Source organism: Tinamus guttatus, unplaced genomic scaffold (assembly GCF_059628265.1).
Source record: "Tinamus guttatus ecotype Peru unplaced genomic scaffold, ASM5962826v1 Tinamus_guttatus_pri_ptg000057l, whole genome shotgun sequence".
NCBI classification, from domain to species: domain Eukaryota; kingdom Metazoa; phylum Chordata; class Aves; order Tinamiformes; family Tinamidae; genus Tinamus; species Tinamus guttatus.
This window is the reverse complement of record NW_028288591.1, coordinates 360,042-383,904: the sequence shown is the minus strand read 5'-3', so window position 1 is coordinate 383,904 and position 23,863 is coordinate 360,042. Positions and strand designations below refer to the sequence as shown.

Genomic DNA, 23,863 nt, shown 5'->3' with positions numbered 1-23,863 from the left:
TTTCAGGTTGCGGGCTCCATTTTTGGGGGTAGATGCTGCTGTTTTGGGCGGTTCTCACACCCTTCCCTCCTTCCCTGCAGCCTGAGCTGGCTGCTGGGCTAGAGAGGTGCTAATTGTGGCTAGTTAGTGAGCAGAGGGGATTCCCTGGGGCTATCTGCAATCTCGCATTGCTTAAACAAGCAGTAGTGCTGCCTGCGACTTCTTTTTGCGCCCCTAACAAGTGGCTCTTGTAAAGGCCAACGTATGTTAATATGCCTGGGCGTAAGGTATTGTGCTTCGGTAATATATGATACATGATAAAACATATCACTTCTGAGCGCCACAGATATCTCTGCTCTCACCTCAGCACGAAGGCAAATGAGTTCCTTTTAGCTCGAGTGCGTTCCGAGATAAACGGCAGCGGAGCGGAATGCGTTTCCCGGGAAGCAGAGGGGCTCCAGCTGGAGTGCGGCTCTCCCGTCTGCGCTTCCCATTTCGCCCTCGCCAATCGTGTTATCCCGGGAAAAGGCCGCACTCGCTGGCTGCTGAGATGCCCGGCGTGGAAGGGGACTCGCTTCTGATGGGGGCGCACACAAACCCCGTTCTGGCTGACGAGGTGGTTTCTGAAACGCTCTCTTTGTCCCGCAGATAAGCCTCAAGTGCGGGTTTCTCAGAACTACCCGGTGCAAGGCCTCACGAGAGAAGGGGAGCCGCTGGAGCTGACGTGCGCCGCGTTCGGGAAGCCACAGTAAGTCTGCCAGCGCGGCGGGCGGCGCGGGCGCCTCGGCGCTCTCGCAGAGGGACAGCAGCACCAGAGCGTCCTTCTGCACCGCTTTCTGCACCGCAGCGTGTGCCGCGCTCCTCGGGAGCCTCTTTGGAGCGTCCTGAGCCGCGAGGGGAGCGTTTCGAGCAGGCAGGGCCCGGGAACGGCCCGCATTGCCCCGGGTGTCCCTGACCCGCAGCACCCAGCAGAGCAAGGCAGGGCAGTCCGGCCCCAGCTCGCAGTCACCGTGCGATTCCTCTCCTCTTTCCGGGTTGCTTTTTTAATGAAATGCAAGTTTTCTTCTTTCTCCTCTTCTTGCCCTGCCCTCGAGGCTTTCTTAAGCAGTCTATTAAACTGATGCATCAGGAAAGGAAAAATCTTGACGAGGGAGGTTAGATTTTCCCCTGCATTTTCATCGTTTTTCTTGTCTGAGTTTTGTTGACTTTCTTAAACACTTCCTTTTCCATTTGGATTTATGGCTGTCAAGTATTTACCTCCTATCCGTTTTTATTTCCATCATGTTCATAAGATTTCTGCAAACATCCCTGAAAACTGTCAGTGTCTCCTTGGTAGAGTGCCCAGAGCTGAAGAGTTACTGCAGGTGCAGCCTGCACTTGAAGCCATCGACTTTGACAGCTCTGCTTCTGGGGGCAATGACAGTGAGGGTAGACGCGCTCAAAGCGAGGAGCCTCGTGACAGTGTCACCTGCCACCGGAGCGTCCTACCTCAGCCAAATTGCCTTGTTGATTCCTGCCTCCCAGCTCCCTCTCTGCGGCACGTGGGCGAGCCCTTCCCCGTGCGTCGGAGCGGGGCTCGCGCAGCCCCTGCGGAATTTCGGCTCCATTCCCATTGCCTGCGCAGCAGCTGTCAAGGCCCTCGCCCTGCTCTCCCCTCGCAGGTAGCTGCAGCGTCTCCCGTTTGTAGCACGTGGGGATTTGATGAACAGGCTCCTCCAGCAGCCCCTGCTCCCCGTGTCGAGCAAGCGGGCCGCGCGGCCGGGCCCGGTGCCACGTGCCGTTGCGGGGATGCCGCTCGGAGCGAGGCGCCGGTTCGGCAGCCCAATTCACCCGTCCCGCTCCCCGCGGAGGCGCAGCAGGATACGGGGCTGCCTGCAGCGCCGCGGTCCAACGTGCACAGCCGTGCTCGAGCCCTTTGCAGAGCCCCAAGGGTCCCAGGGATGAGTCCTGGCTGGAAATGGTTTCTCTGCGGAATGTGGCAGTGCAAACCCTGTGACTAAAAGAGAGACATGAAAGAGCAGAAGGCAAAAGTCTCTCTTTTGGTAATAATGCAGGCATTTCCATTGTCTAGGGTGGCACAAAAAATAATCCAAACTGTGACAAAAGTGGGCAGACACTGCAAGTGCCACTTGTAGAGCAGCCAGTGCAAGTCACCTCTTTGAGGAGAGGGCTGCTGTGCAGCAAGCAGCATCGAAACCTCGGGACGCTCTGGAAGCACTCACGGGTTTTTGAGAAGCTTTGCCAGGAGCATCAGACACCTTTTACCAGTGTCGAGGGTAAAAGGAGATTCCCGCATTTCGCCACGTGGCCACGGCCCGTGTGTCCCCAGCACCCCGATTTGTCCTCCCTGCCATGCAGAGGTTGAGCAACAGGCCAACCCCCTCCCGGGAGCTGCTTTCCTTCCCCCTAGAGCAAACCGTGCCCATTGGGTTCCTGCCTCCCGGGAGCGTGAGCCCCGCTGTGGTCCCACCACGGGGTGCGGGAAGCACATGCTGCCCTTTGGAGAAGCAGGGCAGGGAGAGGAGGGAAGCGTTCCCGTGTCCGAGCAGCTCGGGCGGCGCTAGCAGCGCAGCCCCAGCCTGGGTCCGTCACGGCTCCCGGGGCCGTGGGTCCAACCTGGTCACAATGCGCTTGTTCTGTCCCACGCTGTCCAGCTCTGCGCTCAGGGCACCGGGCGGGTGCATGTTTAGCCCGTAGATCTTGCAGATTGCAGCTTTACCGATCAAGTGAATGCTTAACCACTAATGACCTTTCTTCCTGCTTGCACTAGTGTTTTCGGAAAGCTTAAAGTCTGGATACAGTTTCCAGTTGGGTTAAAATGCATTTAAATGCCGAGGAAGCCCAAGAGCATCGGGGTTTGAGTAGTACAAAAGTATGTGTTATTTCTTTACAGTTTTTCTTGGTTTGGGCTTTCTGTCTGTGGATGAACTATTGAAGATGCCATCTTTACCGTAGGAAAATAGTAATGTGACTGTTTCTTTTTCTCCCTCCTCTGTAGGCCTACGGACATGAGGTGGTTAAGAGTAGATGATGAGATGCCTCAACACGTTGTAGTGTCTGGTTCAAACCTTCTCATTAGTAACCTAAACAAAACAGATAATGGTACATACCGCTGTGAGGCTTCAAACGCGGTGGGGAAATCACATGCGGATTACATGCTGTTTGTATACGGTACGTGAGAAAAACCACCGTTCTTCTAGACTCATTTACACATACCTGCTGCATTCCCCTCCCAACGCTCTTAGAGGTTCCCATTTTGCCGAACGCAGGACCGCGGGCGGCACCCGGGACGGCCGCGGGGAGGGGACGGGGTGGCCGGGCATCGCCACGTCGCACGGGGCCAACGGGCGCCTCTGCCCTCCGACCGTGCCCTCGCGCTTCCCCTTTGGGGTTCGTGCGAGCCCTTTTGAGCACGGGCAGCAGCGGAGCGGGTTTGTTTGTTCGGGGCTTTTATTAGCAAGTTAAATTACTGGAGGATCAGCCGGCCTGCTCGGATAATTACAAACCAGTAAATAAACGGGAGGAATGAGATGTCTTGAGCCTATCTTTGGCTGCTGAGCAGACACTAAAACATGTCTCGGCATCTTTTTAAGTGCTATTAAGTACCTACTTTAAGTCCTCAGTTCCTCTGCATTATTTTACCATCGCTTTAAACCTCGCTGTGCTCTTGTCACAGAGGTCTCGCATATAATGAAGATTCAGTAGGCGCTCAAGGAGCGATCCCTGTTTACTGATGAACAATTCCCGCGTGCTTAAGGCGTCTCCGGCAGCAGAGGCGCCCGCGGCCGGGCCGGGTCCCGCGGCGCCGTCCTGCCGCGCTCGCCGCCGTGCGGGTCCATAGGCAGAGCCGGCGTCGCGCTCGCTCCTCCCGGGGCCGCTTGCACACGAGCAGCTCTGGGCCCCGGCTTGGACGGGTGGCCAAAGCGAACCTCAAAACCGTCACTTGAGGCCCAAAGTACAGCTTGTCTCCTGCATCATGGGAGCAGCTTTCTAGTGGCGGGAGCACCAGGGAGCTCCAGTTTGTGTCATGACATGCAAGGCTTAAAGATGGAACAGTTCATATGCTCGTGGTATGACAATTGTTTAATTTACAGAAACGTTTAAAGAAACAGCTGACGTAGCAGAGAGCCTAAAAAGCACTTGCATCAAATGGGAAACCGAGGACTCCATGTGGGGTTGGGATTATAGCCGGCCCCTGGAGTAAAGCAGGTGTAGAAGAGCAGGGCAGGTTTTTGCTCATTTCTTCTGTTTCTAGCCCAGTTTCACCTACCTGTTTTGTTTCGAGGGAGTGCTAAGTTAAACCTCCCCCCTGTCAAGTGAACTGCTTAGTCCGGTTTGCGGAAGGCCTGGGGACAAGGGCTCCAAGGACCTGCTCCTGCAGCCCCCGGCGGTGCTCAGCGGGCCCTGGGGCCAGCGCTCCCCTCTGCCCTTCCAGTGGCTCTGAATAGGGTCGGTGCTGCGAGCAGGGCGCCCCGCTGCCCTGGGGACGCAGAGGGGCCTCCTGGCGTCCCCGCGGACGGGCCGCCCGTCCCGGTGCGCGCGGTGCACGCAGGTGCGGCGGCCAGCGCGGCCCGCGCGCCTTCGTTAGGGAAGCCGGGCGCTCCCTCGCACATAAAAGAGGAGCAGATGGGTGAGTGGTGAAAAGTTGACATACTTTAGAGGAAATTTAAAATCAAAAGCCCAGGAACTGTTTCATGCTCCATTATTGCAGAATGAATCCTTAGTTCAAAGCCTTCCTGACTACTTAACGCATTCAGTTTGATCATTTGGGCATTGATATATATGTTTTCTTTTACATCTTCTCACATCGCCCCTCTCCTGCTCAGTAGTTTGGAGGAGGATGTGCCCCTGTACGTAATAGAAATGCTGTAGAGAGAGTGGCAGTGTTTGAGTTTGCACAGGTCGAGGCTTCTGCAGAAATAGGTACTAGTTACAAAGAACTCCTCAGTCGCGGTGTTTTCCGCTGAGGCTGCTCTGTTAACAAAAGCAGCCGTGTCGAAATTGTCAGGAAAATATTGGCTCTTTTTTAGCAAAAGACGGTGGGGAAATTTTCCATGCCTCGAAACTGATATTTAGTAATGACGTTCCCATTGCTTTCTGTTTATTGCTGCGGTGGAAGTAGCTTTTAACATCCCGCTGACGCGTACTCCGTGAGGAAGACTAGCGTGAGGCGAAGCGCGCCGCGAGGCGGGCGGGCTGCCCCAAGGGATGGCGCCCCTGTCTGTGTCGGTCCTGCCACGCTGCCTCGTGTCTGTCCCCGTCACGGAAAGCCCGCGCTCTGTTCTCCTCACGGCGCTGCCATCCCATCGCTCTCCTCCTCATTGACTAATTTACGCTGGGCTTTGTCTCCTTGGTTTTGCTAAGTGTTTTGTTGAAGCACGGCAGAAGGGGGGAGTTGGTGGGCAGCCCCGTGCCCGGGGCCCGCAGAGCAGGAGCCACCGCTGCTGCTCGGTGTCCTTGGTTCTCTCTGCTCGTTATTGATCGCTGTTGTGTTCTGCTTGATTTTTCTTAATTTGCTTTTTTGTTATTTTCCTTTTTATATTTTATCCAGATCCCCCCACAACTATCCCTCCTCCCACAACAACCACCACCACTACCACCACCATCCCTACCACCATCTCAGGTACGGTACCTTCATAACCATTGGAAATGTCCTGATTGCCTGTTGTCTTTCTGTGTGTATAAGCCGAGCTTGAAGCCTGGGGAAAACCAAGCAGCATACGAGGGGAGTTTGTCCCTCCGATGCACCCCCTGTGCTGCCGAGCCCTGGCCTGGCAGTGCAGCGAGTGGCATCGCCCTGACTGCAGGTGGTTCTGGAACGTGCAAACGGCCACGTCACAAAAAGCTATTAATGCAGTTACTGCTGGCGAACATTGGGTGCTTGAAATGAAGGGTATCAACAGCCTTAAAACTCATTTAATGTGGCGAGGGGGTCATAAATTCCATTCTCAACCCCATCAGTAGCAATTTTTGCGCAATTTATCCTTGGGAGCGTGAAGTTTGGTCTTTAGTAATTCACTCCACCTACGCTGACTGTAGATGCTTATTCTCACACGTAGATGTTTGCTCTCTTTTTTTCGGAATTACTGTAATAAGCTGTCTAGCTCACTTCCAGAAAAATGAATTCCCCCAGTCATTGTACTTGGAAGCAAATAAGATCAGTATGGCCATCCCTGAAGCGTTGCCTTGGAGAACTTGGCGTTTTCCCCTGTCGTCTAAGACGAGCTGACTAAAAGCGCTCAGCTGCTCGTGAGACACCTCTTCCTCCTCCTCCTCCTCCTCCTCCACACGCATGCCTCATGTGCTCATGTGCCGGACCTGACGCCCTCCGCCCATGGGCAAGGCCTTTCTGCTGTCTCTCTGGTCATCCCCATTGTCATTTTCTGCTCTCTTCTGTTTCAACTGCTGCTTTTGGTTTTGCCGCTTTTATTTATTTATTTATTTTATTTGGGTGGTTTTGGAGGTAGAGCTGTGCCCAAGCGAAGGCGCGAGCGGACCGTTGGGTGTCTGACAGCATCGTGTTTATTGCTGCTCTACGCCAGCCCCTTCGTAGAAGGAGGCTACGTTTAGTTCCCGTGCCTCGGCTCGGCTGATTCCGCCTGTCCTGTGCGGGCTGTTGTGCGGGTTTTTCCCCTCGAGCCTGTAGCGCCCGCTCAGCCTCCGCAGTTGGAGCCGCCTCTCCCGAGGTGCCCCTCGTGCTGTGCCCTCCGCGCGCCATCGTGGTGTCCACCCGTGCCATTGTGTGTGTTCCTCTTTGCAGGTGCTGGTTCACGTGCTGAGCCGCAGGCAGCCGAGCGCTGCTGCCCGGGACGCTCGGCGCTGAATGTTTCCTCCTTTGTGACGTGCTCATTTCGTTTCCCTTCTCTGTTTTTAATCTCTTAACCACTTTTTGTTCTGGAATAGGTTACCGGTTCAGAGTCTCCTTAAGAGCCTTTCGGGGAGACCCTCGCTGCCGTGTGCCTCGGGGTAACCGAACCTGCACGGTTGTCTTTCGTTTTGCAGTAGCTGATGGACGTTTCCAGGGAATTGGAGCGGGCCGAAGGAGGCACGCCGAAGGCCCTGTTCCTTGGACGCCGTTCCGTTCGTGGCGTGCCCGCTCCCACTGAGGAGTGTCGGAGGTCGGGAACGTGCCGTGCTCGCCCGCCCCGTCCCGCTCTGCCGCTCTTCACAAGCGGCAGTGACGGGTGCTGTCCCGCTGCAGGCGCAGCCGTTGCTGTGCGAGTTCTGAGCAGATTCCACCCCTCGTGGCCATGGGCTTCCAGCTGTTCCACAGCCCGGTTCTAGGTGCCCCGTGCTGGGGCTGTGCCCGGCGCGCGGAGCTGCTGCCCTCCCTGCGGTGCGACACGGTCACAGCGCGGCCCCGTAAGAGACGCGGAGCTCCCCGGACACGCGGGATCGCGGCGTTTCCCTCGGCATGGCGCTTGGCAGCGTGGCATTCCCACCTGCACCGCGGGAGGTATCGCCCGCTGCTGATTCCCAGTGCCATTTCTGTTCCTTAGGACCAAATCCCGGCTCCTCACTTATTATCCCACTGGGCTTAGCGGGTTCTGGCTGCTGAGAAGACTTGACCCTGTGCTGATGGAGGGCTTTTAGGAACCGAGGGCCTTCCGATAGAAGGTTTTTCCTGCTATTTCTTCTGGATAACTTTCCATCCGAATGAGCTCTTTCCCTGAATAGAGGATGAGGCCTGTCGTTCCTGAGGTGGCCGGCAGCATGAATAAATGGAGAGAATGATTGCGGGCACAGACGAAGGTTCCCCCACGGGCAGTCCCTCATTTCTTTCCTTGGCAGCGGATCGGGGCAGTCGGAAGCGTGTGGCCGGGTGCCGTTCTCCCGCCTTCCTCTCTCCTCAGCCACGGCCAAGGTGCAGCCCCAGCTCGTTGCCAGCCCGGTGACAGAGCACGGGCAGGATTCCTTCTCCTCCCCGACGCCTTTGAACTGCTGAGGAGGACAGAAACGGAATGAAAAAGTACCGGTTCTCCCTGATAGCAGCAGTTACGGTTTGTGATTTGCAGCGAGAAGGTTTGTTAATAAGAAACTGCAAGAGAAATCTGTTAATCTCCTTCCTGACGCCGACTGAACGCTGGATCCTCTTGACGTGCGGCCTGCCCACAGGTTCAGCGTGCTTCTCTCTCGAAAGAGCAGCGAGGGCCCGGTGTCCTTCCCCGCGTGTCCACGTGTGCGTTTGTCCCGGGTGTTTGTTGGGGGCGCGGTGCGGAACGGGACCTCGCTAGTCGGGTTGGACGGCTGCCCCTGTGCTGACCCGACCCGTGCAGGTAGCGCTCGGGCCCCCTTAACACTTTGTCATTAGCCTTGCCAACAGCCCTGGTTGAGCTGGTGCCGCGGGCAGCCCTCGGATCGAGGGTTCTGCTGCGTGTGGATCAGGGCACGTCCAGTCCTGGGGCCCATCTTGTGCGATGGGACTTGGCTCATGGGATGGGAAGGAATCTCCCAACCCCTTCAACGTCGCGATCCTGGGAGCCGCGTTCCCTCTGTGCGCAGAACGGCTCGGCGCTAATGAGGGAATTAGCGCTAGGGCAGGAGGAGGAGCAGGAGGGCTGCCAGCCCCGCTTTAGAAAATCCCCCGCTTTGATGGAAGCGATTGTGCGCTCGCAAGCAGCTCTGGACGTATTTATCTCATCCCGAAGGTTGCACTCGTGGAATTGAACGTTTGCTCCTCCTGCCACAGATTAAAGGTTATAGAACAACACGTTTTCAATCTGGGTTTCTGCAGAGACCAGGCAATCTGCGGAATGTAACTTGATGGCCAAGCCTTGACAAATGGATGGCAAAATTGTTTCCTGCTTGTGGCCTGCAGTGATTAATCCACAGTTACCAGCTATTGTTGCTCGTAACAGCTTCAAAAGCAAACAGTGGAGAGCGGCAGAAACTTGCTGGTGGTTTTCGGTGGTGTAGAGGGCTCGTAGCTGAAAGGAATTGGGTCAAATTAACATAAGCTCCAGAGTGACGTAGCACGGGCGTGGAAAGGCTCTTTCGAGCCTCCGGGGACAACTGGTAGCGGAATTCTTGCCGTCAGCAGCGTGTTGGGCTGCTGTGACATGATGCCGTCGGTGGCAGGTGGCCGCGGTCCCTGTCCCCGTGCCCCGGTGGGGTGGCCGCGGCCGGAGAAGCTAACGTGCCTTTTTGTTTCAGGAGAAGGAAGGACGGAGCGGCGGGCGAGTTTCCAAAGAGCGCGACCTTTAGAGCTTTTCCCCTGTCACCGTTGCTTTGCCTCGGCGTAGGTGCTCCAAAGGCCTCCTGCGTGACAGTTTGCTCCTTCTCCTGCGTCCCCCGGCCGCATTGGTATTCTGAGCACCCTTTGGCGGTTCGGCTGTTATCGCTGGCAAACCCTCTTCCCTCCCCCTGCCTCTTTTTTTATCAGTGCAAATTGTCCTTGTGGCTTTGTTCATTAAGATGTACGATGCGATATGGCAGAGCAAACTGCATAATTTGGATTACCCCCGGGTCCGCACTTGAAACGCAGGTTTGGGTCAGCCGTTGTTTCCTGGGAGATGGAGGCTCGCTCTGCAGCAAAGCGCTCCTCTTTGGACTCGCTCCCGCGCGGAGCAGCTCCCGCACACCCTTTCAAGCATTATTTGGCTGCCTCCTGGACTAGCTTAGCACATGCACCCTCGTATCCACAGAGCTGCTCGGGTGTGCGCATTTGCATTTATTACGCTTTGTCTCTGCAGCTAGACTTTGCTGCTGTCTTGGCAACAGGTTCCGCGGAGGCCCGGGGCGTCTGGCCAGCACATACGTTCCCCAGCGCTGACGTTACGTGCTGCTGCTTGCCTCGCTTGGCACGGGTCTCGTTTGTCGAGGACCCCTCCCGTCCATCTGGAAGCCGTACTGGTGCCAAGCTGGCCCGGGGCAGCCTCGCGGGGCTTCAGAGCAATCGTAGGCCGTGGTTTAAAGTCGACGTGGCCTTTGGAGAGCACCCTGAGTAGCAATGAGTGCGCTTAGGTGAGCCCTTGTGGGAAGGAGCTCCGAAGCAGGGTGGGTAAGCGATGCCGGGGCCAGAACTGGGGCCTGGGTGAGCTTTGAGGCCAAGTTCTTCATGGCTGCCGGAGAAGGACCACGTAGGTGCCAGTCGGTGTGGGACGTGAAGCAGCACGTCCTTTGGGCTCCTGAGCAGTGGTGGTGCATGCAAGACGCAGCGCTCAGCAGAAAGGCTGTGGTGTGTTTTCAAATCACGCGTCAGGTGCCAGAAAGCTTCCTTAAAAAGGTGAAAGCGATGGCTTTATTCTCAGCAGAAGTTGGTTGTTTTCTGGTTGCAGCTGCCTGTGTGACAAACTACAGTTGCATGGGATTTATTCCAGCAGTAATCCAAAGAGGTGGTGGGTGGGAAGAATGCAATAAAAATCATTCTTTGCTCCAATTACCCTGCAGCAGGTTTGTGGGAGGAGAAGAGGCAGCGCAGGGATTACTCGAGCAATGCATTAAGTGGGGATCTGTCCTTCAGCCTTCTCCAAGCAAGTGCATGTTGCCGTGGTGGTGGTTCGGTGCTGTTCCAATGCTCTGCCCTCGTGGTAAGTGCCAGTGTATTGGTGTGTGTTTGTGAGGCAGGAGAACTGCAGCTCACCAGGAGGAGGAAACCGGCAAGTCTGAGATGTTAACGTTGTCACTAGGGTTCGAGTTCCCCTTACAGTCTCATTGGGCTTGAGATTGTGACTTAATTTATGGATTAGTTTAAGAGGCCAAGTCTGTCACACTCGATGAATGCCTTTATGTTGGAGAGAAGCCAAAGGAAAAAACTAAGGCATAGCTCTGGAACTTGTAGCTTAAACCTTGCACTGATGCCTTCATGAAGGCTTTTTTTGTATGTTGTATAAGTGTATAATGATTTTCATACGTATAGAATTTTACCCCTCAATGTTGCCAGACGATTCTTCCTTGGCAAAACGTTTGCCACGCTGTGCCGGTGGCGGCACCGGCCTGGTGAAGCTTGTTGAGGGCAGAAACGTAGTGAGGGCCTTCGTGTCGCTCTGCATTGGAGGAGCAAGGGGACGGGAATTTCCTTGCAGAGTCGGGGACAGAAGTCTAGTCCCTGGGGTCCTGCGTTTGTAGTCTGACTTAGAAACCTGATTGCTCCGCAAAAAGGAAGCAAGCAAGATGCCCCAAAAAGGGCCCTTTTCCCGTTGGCCGGGCTGGGCTACGTCGTAGGCTGGGGCCTTGGCGCTGCCTTTCGCGTCGTTGGCAGCGACACTCGTCTCTCCACACAGCGAGCGTGGTGCCGGGGTGTGTGTACAGTGTGTGTACAGTGTGTGTGTGTGTTGAGCATGGTGCCGGTGTGTGTGTGTGTGTGTGTGTGTGTTGGGGCCCTTCGCTTCCCGCACGGCCTCGGCGCGGGCTCCGGCCTCCCCGCGCCGCGCGCACGACGCTCCTCCTCGCAGCGCCCGCGATGCACATGGACCGCCAGCAAGCCGCCCCGATCTCTAACCGGTCTGTGCTTCCTATTGCAACCATCCGAGCCATCTGCTAATCATAACTTTGCCATTCCAGCTGCAGCCAACATGTTGTTTGACTTGGATATTTGTTCGCACTTACAGCTGCTTGAGAACTTTATTTTTGTAACCTGTTGGTCTCTGTCCCCAGAGGGGGAAGCGAGATGCACTGTCCAGTTCGCACTGTTTCTTGACTAATATCTCTTCCAGCACGTGAACACAAGTTTGCTTTCAGCAGATTTTCTGTTTAGTGTGGAAGCTGACATAACTCTTTTATTTCAGGAAGACAGTAAATTGAGACCGTTTGTAGACGCCAAGGTGCTATCTCAGGACGTGCTACTCAGTGTATAATTCTCTCTAAGCACAAGCGCCCCGTGCCTTCACCGCCATGTCCCCCCTCACCGTTTGCTTGGGTGGAGCGGGGCGTTATTTTGGTGCCCTTAGTGCAAAAGCGAAGGAAAGGCCCAAGCAAGCGGGTGGCCCCACGCTCGTTCCCCGTGGGCTTTGGAAGGCTCCCCGTGCTGCCTTATTAACGCACGTGTTAGATGGGACGGGGCGGCTGCAGCAGCGGGAGCAGGCGGATGGCGGCCGGCGTTGCAGACGGTGGGGACGAGTGGGGCGCATCCATGGGTATGGAAGAGCTTGAGGCAGGACCCGAGGACGGAGCTGCCCAGAGAGCCCCTGGGCCGGTCGGTGCTGAGGCTGGAGCCTGCGGAGAGGTGGAACGTCCCTCGTGGTGGCAGGGAGGCAGCTCCGCGCGGCGAGGACCGAGCAGGGCCACCTTCAGCTTAGCCCCTCGTGCCCGGAGCGGCAGCAGCTTTAGGCGCCCGCGGTGCCCGCACGCACGTGGGGAGCCAGCGCAGAGGAGGGAGGCCGGTGTCCGCAGGACCCGCGGGAGCTCCTTGTGCTTCCCAAGCGACGGGACGTGGGGCAGGGCCCGGCGGGACGCTCCCGTTGGAACGTGGAGACGCTCCCGTTGGAACGTGGAGACGCTCCCGTCCCGGAGCCTCCGCTCCGCTCGGCGCTGCCCGCCGCGAGAGCTGCCTCTGCGCCAGCCCCGGCCCCTGTCCCCTACCTGCCACCACCAGGGATCGTTCCGCTGCCAAGGCCCGGGACAGAACGCAAAATTTACTGTTTTCCTCAGGCTTATAGCTTTTGAACTCGAGGCATGTCTTCTAAACAGTGCAACTCACTTCAAATGCTTTTTGCCTTTCATTTTATTATTGCTTGTCACGCAATGTTCTTTGAAAGCTTGCTCATATATTATCTGTTCCATTTTTTCCATTTTCCCTTTTTTTGCATGCCGTTCCTCCTGTTTCTTCCCTTCCTCCAATCCTCTGTTCCCGTGTGTAGACACAACGGCGACGACAGAACCGGCAGTTCACGGTTGGTATCACATTCCTGTTTATCTTATTTCTCAGCACTGCTGAGTGGCAAGACAAGCCTGGGAAGGGGAAGCAAAAAAAAAAAAAAAAAAAGAAAATGTAGTCTTCAAGGGAAATTCATGTTTCAAGTGGACTGCTCTCATAAATATAACATAGTCTTTAAGGCTTGAAAGGATGCTTAGTCTTGTCATTTCTGTTGCGAGCTTCACAGCCAATTGTTGGAGCGCGGGGCGAGTCCCAGTTCCCCAAACCCGCTGGGAGCGACGCGCGTGTAGGAGAAGCACAAAGGAAGCGAGAGGGGTTTTTGGGAAGCGTTTTTGCTGGCGTAATCATTTCAAACATTAAAGAGAGATCTGCCTTTTGAAAAGACGAACTCAAATTTAATTTTTTAAGAGATGCATGAAACTTTCAGCGCTTTTCTTTTTTTAACTTGGTAAGGAAGTGAATCCTCCGAGTCTGCTGGAGACGAGTCGTATTTTGGTATTCTGCGGCTGTTCCCCGCAAGAGCCTCTCATCTCGTAGGTCAGCAGTGAAGTTTGCATTATTACGCTGCAGAAGGCGATTTTAAAAACAAATAGCAACACTTTCTTCTCGGCGTAGCAGTCTAGCAAACTAACCCTGCTCGTCTGCGCACGGCAGTCTGGCTAACAGCTTGACAGCTCCCATGGCTTCCTGCGCTTTTAAAGCGAGCTTAAACAGGCACTTCAGGCTGAAAGTTGAGCATACAGATTTTTGGCACAAACTTTTAGGCTAAATAACCAGGAACCTCTGACAATTTTAATTAAGACTAAGCTGTATTTCATGCTAATCTACAATGCGGCCTGAATTTTTTTCCTCTGTTTTTTCCCCTGCCTCCTCCTACGAAGACACGTCTTTGGCCATAGGCGGAAGGCAAGGCTAAGCGGGGCGCTGCTCAAGGAGAGCTGCTGCATATCAGAAGGAGGGCAGAGCCGTTCCTGCAGCGACCGCCTTGTCCGCCTGGCTGCGTTTAGGGCAATGACAGCGCTCGGGCGCCCTTCTGCTTGCAGCGCTCCCGCGCACGGCGCTGTTGGCTGTCAGGGTTCAAAGGGAAGGGTTTGTAGCTGCCTCCTCCGCGGGCGCCGCGCAGCCGTAGGCAGGGTCCGAGCGCCCGTCCTACCCCGGCAGCGGCTGCGGCGCGCAGTGAAAGCGCAGGGCGCTGCAGATAGAATATCGAGCAGTGTTCAAGGCGCGGGTGCTGTTTTCCATGACATCAGTAATTAAAGAGGGATGCTTCATTAAGCCAACATCCCACTGCATTAGCTAAATGCAGCCGCAGTCTGCAGCGCTGCAGCCGGCTCGTCCACGCCTCTTCCTTAAGTGCAATTCCTTAGGGCCGGGGCAGTTTTCCTGCTATCGGGCAAAGCCCCGAAGGGCACGTTTGGAGCGCGAGGAAGGCCCCGTGCGAGTATTTCAACCTGCCTCCGCGCCGAGGCTGGCAACCGAAATGACAAGCGCTGCAAGTGGAGTGAGCGGTGCCAGACCTTCCTGCCTTAAAAAGCAGCGCGTTTTGCTCCAAACTGCGCTGCCATTGTCCTCCTGGGGTCTCTTCCCGTGAAGACTCGGCCTTCTTCCCAGGCTTGTGTTGCTGGAGTGTGTATGGAGTATACCAGGTGTTTCTGTATGTTGGCCATTTGTTCTTACCAATCGGAGTGAGCATGTCTGTGAATGACTAGAAATGCATGGGCATGAACTAAAGCCAAATGGATTTTCTCCAAAAACGACTTTAAATGAATTGGAGGGAGGGAGGGGGGGCTCAACAGATTGGAAGCCAAGCAAATGAAATGTGAGGCTAGTGTGGCACCAGCACAACACTTCAATCTGGGAAAGGATTTTTGAGTAACGGAATTTTTTGGAGTGTATCCTAGAGGACTGGGGGAAAAGGAGTCCTGTATGTGTGTGCATGAACAAAACGGTAGCCGAGTCCCCGCCATTCCTGTTTCCCTAAGGAATGGAATTAACAGCAGCAATGCATGAGCGACTTAAAGCACGAACATTGTTAACTCTTTTGTTCAACAGCGAGAGCTTAACTCGATTTTCTGACGCACTTTCTCCTTTCTCTGCGCTGTCCGTTGCCAGAACCCCCGTAGCAGCATGGTCATGGTCATGGTCATGGTCATGGCCCGCAGGAAGGCTTGCGCTGCTGCCGCGCTCCGGCGCTTCCTCCCTTCCCTTCCCTTCCCTTCCCTGCCCGTGCGCAGGAGGGCCCTTTTTCACCCCTTCCCCTTTCTCTCCTCCTCTCCTGCCCCTTCCCTGCTGCAAATCCACATGTAAGTGCTGAGCAGCTCCAAAGCCATTACCGAGCCCTGGCCCTTTTTTTTAATTTTCCAGGGCTACCCCATTCACTTTTTGTCTCCTGTGTGGGAAACATGTATAAAAAGCCATGACCTTATACATGCTGATTTCTTTTGCTACAGCAAAAGTACTGAGACAATTCCATAACTTTTTTTTTCCCCCAACTGGACCGCAACCTACTGTAAGGCCAGACCCTAAATGGCTTTTGAATGTTTTGGAAGATCCCCAAAGAATGCCCGTTGCGCTTAGTTGCACTCGCTACGTACACGGTGTGCGGATATGTGTTTGGGCATCCACATATGCGGACACTGGAGCTGAAGACTCCCGCTCAGGACACAGGTGTTCAAAGACCCGTTTGGGCCTCCGTGGCCCGAGGATGGGGAGCAGAAAGCTGCGGTTTAGCCCCCAGGATGTTTCTGTGTCATCATGGGCAGAAGTTCTGCTAATAGTCAAGAGAAGATAGGGTGAAAAAAGTCCTCTGAAGCTGGCAAAGCAGGACGTCCCTCCTAAGAGGAGTATTATCAAAATACACCGGACAGGGACAAAGAGTGACAAGAAAAGGTGATACCCGTAGCATGATATAGAGAAGCCATTTTATAACCAGAAGATTATGCACAAGTTATATTTTGCTTAAGAATTAATGTTAGCTGCGCAGGAAGCGCAGGGTGTTACTCTGTCAACATAAATCTGAGCCAATCCCGGGTGTCTTCAGCTAATGGTTGAAGTACCTGGCTGAGCCCGCACAAGCTGCAGCGTGTTGATTGCAGCCTTTTCAGATGTACTGTTTGACAGAGAAATTGTGTGAGAGGGGCAAGTTCACTTTCATTTAGTGAAAAGGAGTTGCGCTTCTACACTTCGAATAGATCTGATCGGAAGCGGGAAAAAAAGGGACTTTAATAGCTTATATGAAAGTTTAATGAGAAAAATCAAGAAGTAATTTACCACGTATTTAAAATGCCTCACAACACATTTTAATACTGTTCAGTGACATTTTTAAGTGTACCAGGTGCAGGTAGAAACGGAATTGTTGAATTTTCTCTTGGAAAAAAAAAGGGGGGCACTTTTTTTGCTTCATGAAAAATGCAGCGGTGCCCTTTTCCGTTCCTGAGAAAATGCCCTTCCCTGGAAACGCCGGGGCCGCCATGCGGAACCGGGAGCCGCGGTGCCTCCCGACATCCCGCACTGGTGCAAACGCAGATTGATTGCTGCGAATGCCAACGGCTTCCCGCTTTGGAAGATTATTCGCAGCAGATTCCGGACGCGTTGATGTGTTTGGAACGCAGTCGCTGAAAACGAGCTGTGTTTTTCGGCAGCTCTATTTAGTGCTCGCCGCTTTGCAGCGGGTGACAGGTCTGCGCGCTCACGAGGCTGGGGTTAAAGGCAGGCCCAGCAACGTGACGTGTCCCCTGCGTCCCGGCCGCTGCGAGGGACGTTCGCTGCAGAGCCTTTCTTGTCCGACTGCTCTATGAGCTTTGGGGAGAGACGCTTTTTACACAGATGCTTCAAATTTGGGAAATAAATCAAAAAGCCCGGGTCAGATCGATTCGCAGAAGATGCAAGCTGCAGTCGGCAGATGCCCTAGCTTTGGAAAGTGCTGCACAATATTCCTTAATGGAAAAGTTGGATGCTTATTAATGCTGCCCCAATAAATTGGCTTCTGTTGAAAATTGGAAGACAGTTTGGCACTGATGCCAATACGTAAACTAAACAGATCCAGAGTAAGTAGAGAAATTGCCCTAGCTTGCGAGTGCAAAGACTGAGTTTAGAGATTTTGCATGCTGTTATGAATGAGTGATTATAATTCACCTACATGTTTCGTGTGTAGACTGAGGAATGTTTCTGATAGTCTGTTAGCTATAAAGCAAATAATTGGAGAACTGTATTACAAGTTAAATCTGCTCGAGCCATCGGGAGATGGCAAGTGTTTGACTCACTGTTTTTTCCCCAAGAAATTCATCCTCAGTTCTTAAGTGTGTTGTTTTTGTCCTTGGAGGAATCCAAAGAAAAATGAGTTTGTTTTTGCTTGTAAGGCTTTACTCAGTTGCCAAATTCCGCAGAGGAGCTGGACTCTGGGGATCTCTCAGGTAAGGGCTAGTCCTTAGGTAAAGCTTAAATCTAGATCCTGGTTGCACTGTGCTTTCTGCATCTTGGCCATTGCGCATGGTATAGTTGCTGTGGTGTAGTCACTGCGGAGAAGGGAAGTCCTCCACGTACTGCTACTGCCCTGCTGGGATTTCCCTCCCTCCCTTCATATTGGCACTGTCCTACACGTAAATCATCCTGGAAAATGGAGTGGGAGGTATGCAAAAGGAGCGACGCATTTCGGAGGGTCCCCGAGCTGCCTTCAGCGCCTTGGGATGGTTTTTGAACGCTCATTTCGAGAGCGATCTGTAAAAGACCGCGGCGCTGGAGTCTGTGCAGCTGCCCAAGCCAACGCAGCCTGCCCTGGGTGCTCGATAACCTGCTCTAACCTGGCGCTCAGGACGGGAATTCGCTCGCGTTCGGGGAAGAAAGCCCCAGCGAACGCCTTTTCCTAGGACGCTTTTGCTTCTCTCCCAGCTCCAACCAGCAGCCTCTCTTCCTCGGAGCTGCTATAGGTATGCTGTGGCCAAGAGGTCAGAAATGACTGATTGATGCATTGATTTAGAATGTATTCTAACACGCGAGCCATACTAATGATTATTATTGCAGGCCCGGGCCAGACCTCGTAGGTAAGAAGCACTAGGTGTCTGTTAAGTATCACTGTGTGGACGGAAAATAACTGTTTTGCTCTGACAAGCTTTGTATTTTTTTGATTTGTATTTTTTGAAGAAAATACACATTTTGGTGAGCGAGCGGAGGAGCGGGCACCAATTCCACGGAGGAATTGCTCAAAATGGGTGTGCGCTAGCAGCGGCGCCGTGCGCCCCGGGGCCCGGCGGCACGTCGCGCTGAGAGCACCCGTTGGTGTTTCTGCGCGTTGTGCTCGTGCTGACGGCACGTCTCCCTTGCAGCGTGGCGCGGGGGAGCTCGAGCCTGCGTGCTGGGTGTGTGGGGTATCCCGCGCGCTGGCGTGCACCCATTTTGGAGCAGCGGCCGCCGCTCGTGTCTCGGGGCGCTTCCCAGCCGTGCTCGCTGCTGCCTCCGTCCGCAGGGGAGCTGCACGAGGCCGCGAGCGCGGGGAGCAGCGTGAGCCGCGTGGGAAGCGCAGGGGCGTCCCGAGCACGGGCAGGCGCCCGGGAACGGAGCGGGAACGCCTTCCGAGCTGGGAAGCGCTCCTGAAATGTGCTGTAATGAACTGTGCTCGTCCTGCTGCAGTGTTTGCTCAGTGTGCTGTTCATTTCAGGTGCTCCTATCCTGCTAAGTGGTTCAACGGAGGCTCTGCCAACTGTGCAATTAAGTAATGCATCTATTGCCTTATATCCAGGTAGCTAGTTTCCAGCGGGGCATTCCTGTTTGCCGGGCGAGCTGTGTGTGCGCGTTCCCCTCAAACGTTCTGTTTGCAACAGAAAGATCCTACTGCAAACGAATGGTTTGTCCTGCCGTGCCGCGGCACGGAGCCATTGACTCTTCTCCTTCAGCCTTTCGTGGGGCCGCGTGTGCAGGACGTCCCTGGGGTGCACTATGGTCTTTCTGTTCTGCTGCCGAGCGCTGATACCCATCTTGTAGAGCGCGGAGAATCGAGGAAGACCTGTGTAGCCTTTACATGTGGTTTGATTAACTAATCAAAACGTGCTTAGCACCTTTGTTCGAGGGGGCTGCTGATTAATCAATGACTATTGACTGCAAGCGCGACTCCATTTTCCAGCAGAGAGAAGTCTGCAGACACCACGCGTAAGCATCGAGCAGCTGTCATAGCGGGAAAATTTATTAAAAGCAAATGCATTATTTTTATGAAGCGATCTTGAAATGGGTCACTGAAGGGGAGCGTATTGATTGAAGAAGGATGAACTCCTTGAATTTCTCCAGCTTAAATTAGACCAAATTCAATTACAGTGTGACAAACAGGTTAACACCATTCTTTAGCGGCCCATCGATAAATTAGAGTAGGGGTAGCGCGCTTAGTGCTGAACCCCGGTAGGAACAGTGTTATCATTCATCCTGTCGTGGGCAGGGTAGTGCCTCCTGTCCTCCCTGGTTGTAGGTAGTTTGTGAAATAATGACAGAAATGCCCATGAAAACCCCTCCAGACGTCTCTTGTGGGAGCGCAGCGTTTACTGGCCACCGTAGACAGCCAAAAAAGCTGCCCAAGATAAACTGGGCCACAAATGGTAGCGGGAGGCGTCGCGGTGGCAACGCTGCGGGTCGCTTTGGCACGATCCCTCGTGACGAGCCGGGGGGAAGGCTGGCGTGCCGGGATCTTGGAAGCGGGCAAGTGGCTTGATGTCATCGGTAAATTACAGCCAGTTAATGCAATGGGAGCCGTTCGCATGGTCTGACTGTTCAAAACATGAGCAAGAGGGAAGAAAGGGGATTGCTAAGTCACAAGTTCTTCCAAGAAATGAAGTTGGGTTTTCTTTTCCAACGGCCTGTCGTCCCAGGGGTGCGTTACCATCCACGAAGCAGCGTGCTTGTCAGTGGAGTTGACGGCTGCACATGTCCATACTGCCCGTGCCCTACAGCCGGAGCTTGCGGTTAATTTTCCCCAAAAAACAGAAGGCCTAGTGGGCAAAAATTCTGTGCAAGTGCAGCAGTAAATCCAAGTGCGTCAAAATTAACAGCCAGCCGAGGTGTTCACAAAAAGCTCCATCCATTTTCTGCTTTTACAGCACGAGTGTGCGCGGAATAAGCTCCGGCGCTGCCTGGGAGAGCCCAAACGCTGTAAAACGTCAGGGTACAAGCTGCGAAGGCGGAGGGAGGCCGGAGCTCGGCCTGTTTCCAGGCTCCAGAGACGGTCCAGAGTAACCGAGGTGTTTATGAAGGCTGCAGGAAGCTTTAGACGTGAGAAGCGGCAGGGTTAAACGTGGCGCGCCAGGTCGTGGTTTGGGCGCTGCGGTACCAACCAAAAATGAGCCAAAAAAAGAAAAAAAAACCTAACAGAAAATCCCCAGTATTCAATCTAAAGGCCAGCATGCTCCAGTATATATTAACATCTTAATGGGAAAGCTCTGCATGTATACATTTACTACTCCCTGACAAGAGGGAATTAAATGTCAGAAGGATTTGTAGCATCTATAATTGAATTGGTGCTGAGAAAAGCAAATCTTAAAGAAGAATAACATATTAGGATTAGCAAATAATGTGGCGTTTTGTCAGCTCCTGCCATCTAGTCTGTTCCCTCTTCAGTAATAAAATTGTGATTTCTCTTTTTAATCATAGATAGGAAGCGGAATAGGAGACAGCCTTTTAAAGCAGATGCCTGTTTTTAAGGTCAGGCCTCTTTCTTGGCGCAGATTTGGAGCTCTCCTCCGGGGCAAGAAGGGCTCCGGGGCCAAGCGGCTGACAGGAGGCAGGCGCGGACGGGTCTGCTCGTACACAGTGCTGCTATAATCGACTCATACGTGCGGCTCTCCTCGGGAATAAGCGCTCAGGGCGTTTGCACTGAGACATGAGGAATCGGGCCCCTCCGCTGGGAATGGGAGCCACAAATGAGCCTATTATCTCCCAAGGCAAAGGCGTGTTGTTGAGTGCCTCGCAGAGTTGATACGGCATGGTCTGCACGGCCAGGCATCCTCGGCATGGGACCTTTAATTTTTACTTAATGTATAAACCTGAAGGTGCATTATTTTGCACTTAATATATAAACCCGAAGGTGCCTTATTTTGGCATGCACATAATGAAAAGAACTTGCAGCTCGCACTTTGCAAAGCTCTCTTTTAATGGAAATAATGGTGCTACATGTCCTGCTGCAAGAAATCATATTTAATAACTCTCCCGGCCAGGACTGTTGCCCGGGCTTTGTGCAAACGTCCCATCTCTCGTCTCGTGCTGTTGACTTCATTGCAAATTGGGCAGGAACCACAGAGGATCTGCGAAGCTTGCAGCCCTCAGCGCAGTGTTGCAGATGATCCCTGGCGCGATTTGCTCTGATTGCTTCTCCATACAAGTGCACTGAGGCTGCTGTCCCTAAGACGAGGGGCACCGCCAGAGCGGTTCGGGGTTTGTGTTCCAGAACAAATTTCGGGCAATTAATAGGAAGAAAAGAGCGAAGGCGTGTGGAGATGAGCAGCCTGTCCAGAGCACATGGGATGTCCCCAAAGCGGGGCTTTATTTATTTATTTGGAATGAAACCGTTTTAATTAAAAGGCGCTTTATAGGGCGCTCGGTCACGAGTTATTTACTTACATGCCTCGGTACCGAATCTTGGGAGAGAATTGGAAATATCGATGGAAAGTATAAATCCCGGGCTGCCGCTTGAAAGCATTGTATCAGGTTTCAGCTCAAAAGAGCACCATTACCTTTAGCTGTCACGGATCTGTACGCTTGATCGATAAACTTCAAATATTATTAGAGGTGGAGGCTTCGGAGATTTGCCCTGTTCTTTGGAGAGAGACGGAGATAAATCTTTCTTAAAAATTGACTTGAATTTGCACTCTCGGTCTTCCTGCTGAAATGCATTTCTCTTAGGTGTCTGGGCTACTGCATGCAGGACAGATTTATAGGCCATGTGCTTCTTGTAGTGAAAGATTTAAATGGTAAATCCTTCGCATATGACTTCACAAATCATGTAAAGTTAAAAGATTTTTACCGTTTCTGTTGCTGCTGTGCTTAAATTGTAAGGTATGGCCAGTAAATCATGTTAATGGAGGTGTCGCGCACGACGCGCCAAAAAAAAAACAAAAAAAGTGAGAGCGGGAGACAGACAATGGTTTAGCTTCTATTCCCAAATGTTAATGTATTAATCAAGGGGAGAATAATTGGTTCTTAGTACGTTATAAATCTCGGTTGCCACTAGGATTGCAGCGCGGCTTGATGTAGTCGCTTTCTTAAATTAAAATTGTTTACACTGCTCTGCATTCGTTTTACATGGGCATAGCTCATTCCGGGTTCATTGTGCAGTTGTTCCTCAGCCAAAGAAGCCATTCCTCTCCCGGGCGATGGCATCCTGAGGGAGAGATGCTTATAAAAGAAAATTAATCGCATGGCGAGGTGTTAAATAAATAAAATAAAGCGGTTGGAGGCAATGTGCAATTATTGCTCGCTATCTGCCTTTGAAGAGTTTCTTTATGCCTCGGATTAAGCGTTCTTTCTCTTCACACATCACGAGTCGTATCGAGCGGAAAAGGTTGTGTTTAATTACCGCATCCCGGGCGCGGGGTTTCCGGGGTGGGGAGAGGCTGGGGACAGGCACGAGGGAGCGTGGATCATCGCGCTCACGCAGCTCCTCGGGCTGCAGGGCAGCGCCAGGGCCCTTATTATTATTTATTGGCACTTGGATGGCTCGTGGTTCCTCCGCGCGCATCCCCCGCTGCTCCTCCCCTGCGGTGTGCGGAGGGGAGCGCTGAGGAACACCCGTGCGCTGGTGCCTCCGCGTGCCCTCCCGCTCCCCGCGCGTAGCCTAGTGCCGCTGCCGCTCGTAGCGCCCGGCCCTCGCGAGCCGCCGCGGCCGCCGCGCTGTGCCCGGGGGAGCGCCCGACTCTTGTTCCTCTTCTGATCTCAACAGATTCTCGTGCAGGTGAGGAAGGGGCAATACGGACGGTGGACCATGCGGTGGTCGGTGGCGTGGTGGCCGTGGTCGTGTTTGCCATGCTTTGCCTGCTCATCATTTTAGGGCGATATTTTGCCAGACATAAAGGTAAGAGCAAGCCCGCAACTGGGCAATGAGAGGCCTCGGCCGGTCGCTCCCTGCTTGCGATGGGGTCCTGTGCCACGGGGGGACCCTCGCGGTGCTCTCCAAAGCTTCCCAAAGGCCCTTGAAGGAAAAACCCCCCCGGAGCGCTGCTTGCAGACCCCGAGCGCTGTGCGGGAGGCCCCGGCCCCGCTGCGCGCGCGGCCCTCGCGCTCCCGGCGAGCGTCACGGCGCTCCCCTCCGCTTCCAGGTACCTACTTCACCCACGAAGCCAAAGGAGCCGACGACGCCGCGGACGCCGACACTGCGATCATCAACGCCGAGGGCGGCCAGAACAACTCGGAGGAGAAGAAGGAGTATTTCATCTAGAGCCGCCGCGCTCCCGCGAGGTGTCCAACCGCGGACAGCTACTGCCCAGCGAAGCCACAGAGACAGCGAGAGGGGAAGTTGCGAGCAGCTCGCGTCTGTACAGAGAGAAGCGACGGGGTGGAGAGTTGTGAGACCGGGAGGCTCCGGGATTTGCTGTGTAAAAATCTTCTTCGTAAAGTACACTCTGCTGTTCGACACCTCACCTTGTTTGGGTTTTCTTTTTTTGGCCAAGTCCAGCTTGGATTTAGTTTAGTGAAGTCCTTTGCAGAGAATTCTGTGCCTTGTTTTCATTTGGTTCGTTTGGGTTTTTCTGTGGGGGGAGGATGGGGAAGCAGAGGGGCCCGTGCGCGTCCGTTCCCTTTTGCCCTTGCGTTTCTCTTCTTTTCCTCTCTCGTTTCCCCTTTGGTGTCCTGTTTCTGGAATTGCCTGCTGGGACCCCTTGGAATAGCTTGGTTTCTCTTAAGGTTCGTTCCCCCTTCCGTTCCCTCTTCACCGTTTTCCGTTCCAAAGCCGCGCTCATCCGAGGAGAACCAGCACATTCTAGCGTTGACAGTTTGCGCTCCGGTGCGTCCGTGCTCCGTTTCCTCCCCCGTCGCGCGACGCCGGCATCGCCCCCGCGCGCTCGCGAGGGCCCGGAGGGACCGTCCCCGTCCCCGCTGGGGACC

General features: G+C 53.9%; 1 protein-coding gene across 10 annotated transcripts in view; it reads left to right on the top strand.

The window, feature by feature from the left end:
• Window positions 1-23,209, top strand: part of CADM1 (cell adhesion molecule 1) — an 81,630-nt gene extending 58,421 nt beyond the window's left edge. The window contains exons 6-13 of one of the 10 annotated variants that reach the window (XM_088540226.1): window positions 628-727; window positions 2,978-3,150; window positions 5,531-5,602; window positions 12,777-12,809; window positions 17,152-17,205; window positions 18,447-18,527; window positions 22,704-22,835; window positions 23,080-23,209. In XM_088540226.1, coding sequence (XP_088396352.1) covers window positions 628-727; window positions 2,978-3,150; window positions 5,531-5,602; window positions 12,777-12,809; window positions 17,152-17,205; window positions 18,447-18,527; window positions 22,704-22,835; window positions 23,080-23,198 — 764 coding nt within the window. In that variant the 3' untranslated portion in view covers window positions 23,199-23,209. The remainder of the gene's footprint in view (window positions 1-627; window positions 728-2,977; window positions 3,151-5,530; window positions 5,603-12,776; window positions 12,810-17,151; window positions 17,206-18,446; window positions 18,528-22,703; window positions 22,836-23,079) is intronic. The other 9 variants (XM_088540228.1, XM_088540227.1, XM_088540229.1 and 6 more) reach the window with 9 other exon arrangements.
• Window positions 23,210-23,863: the final 654 nt, after the last annotated feature.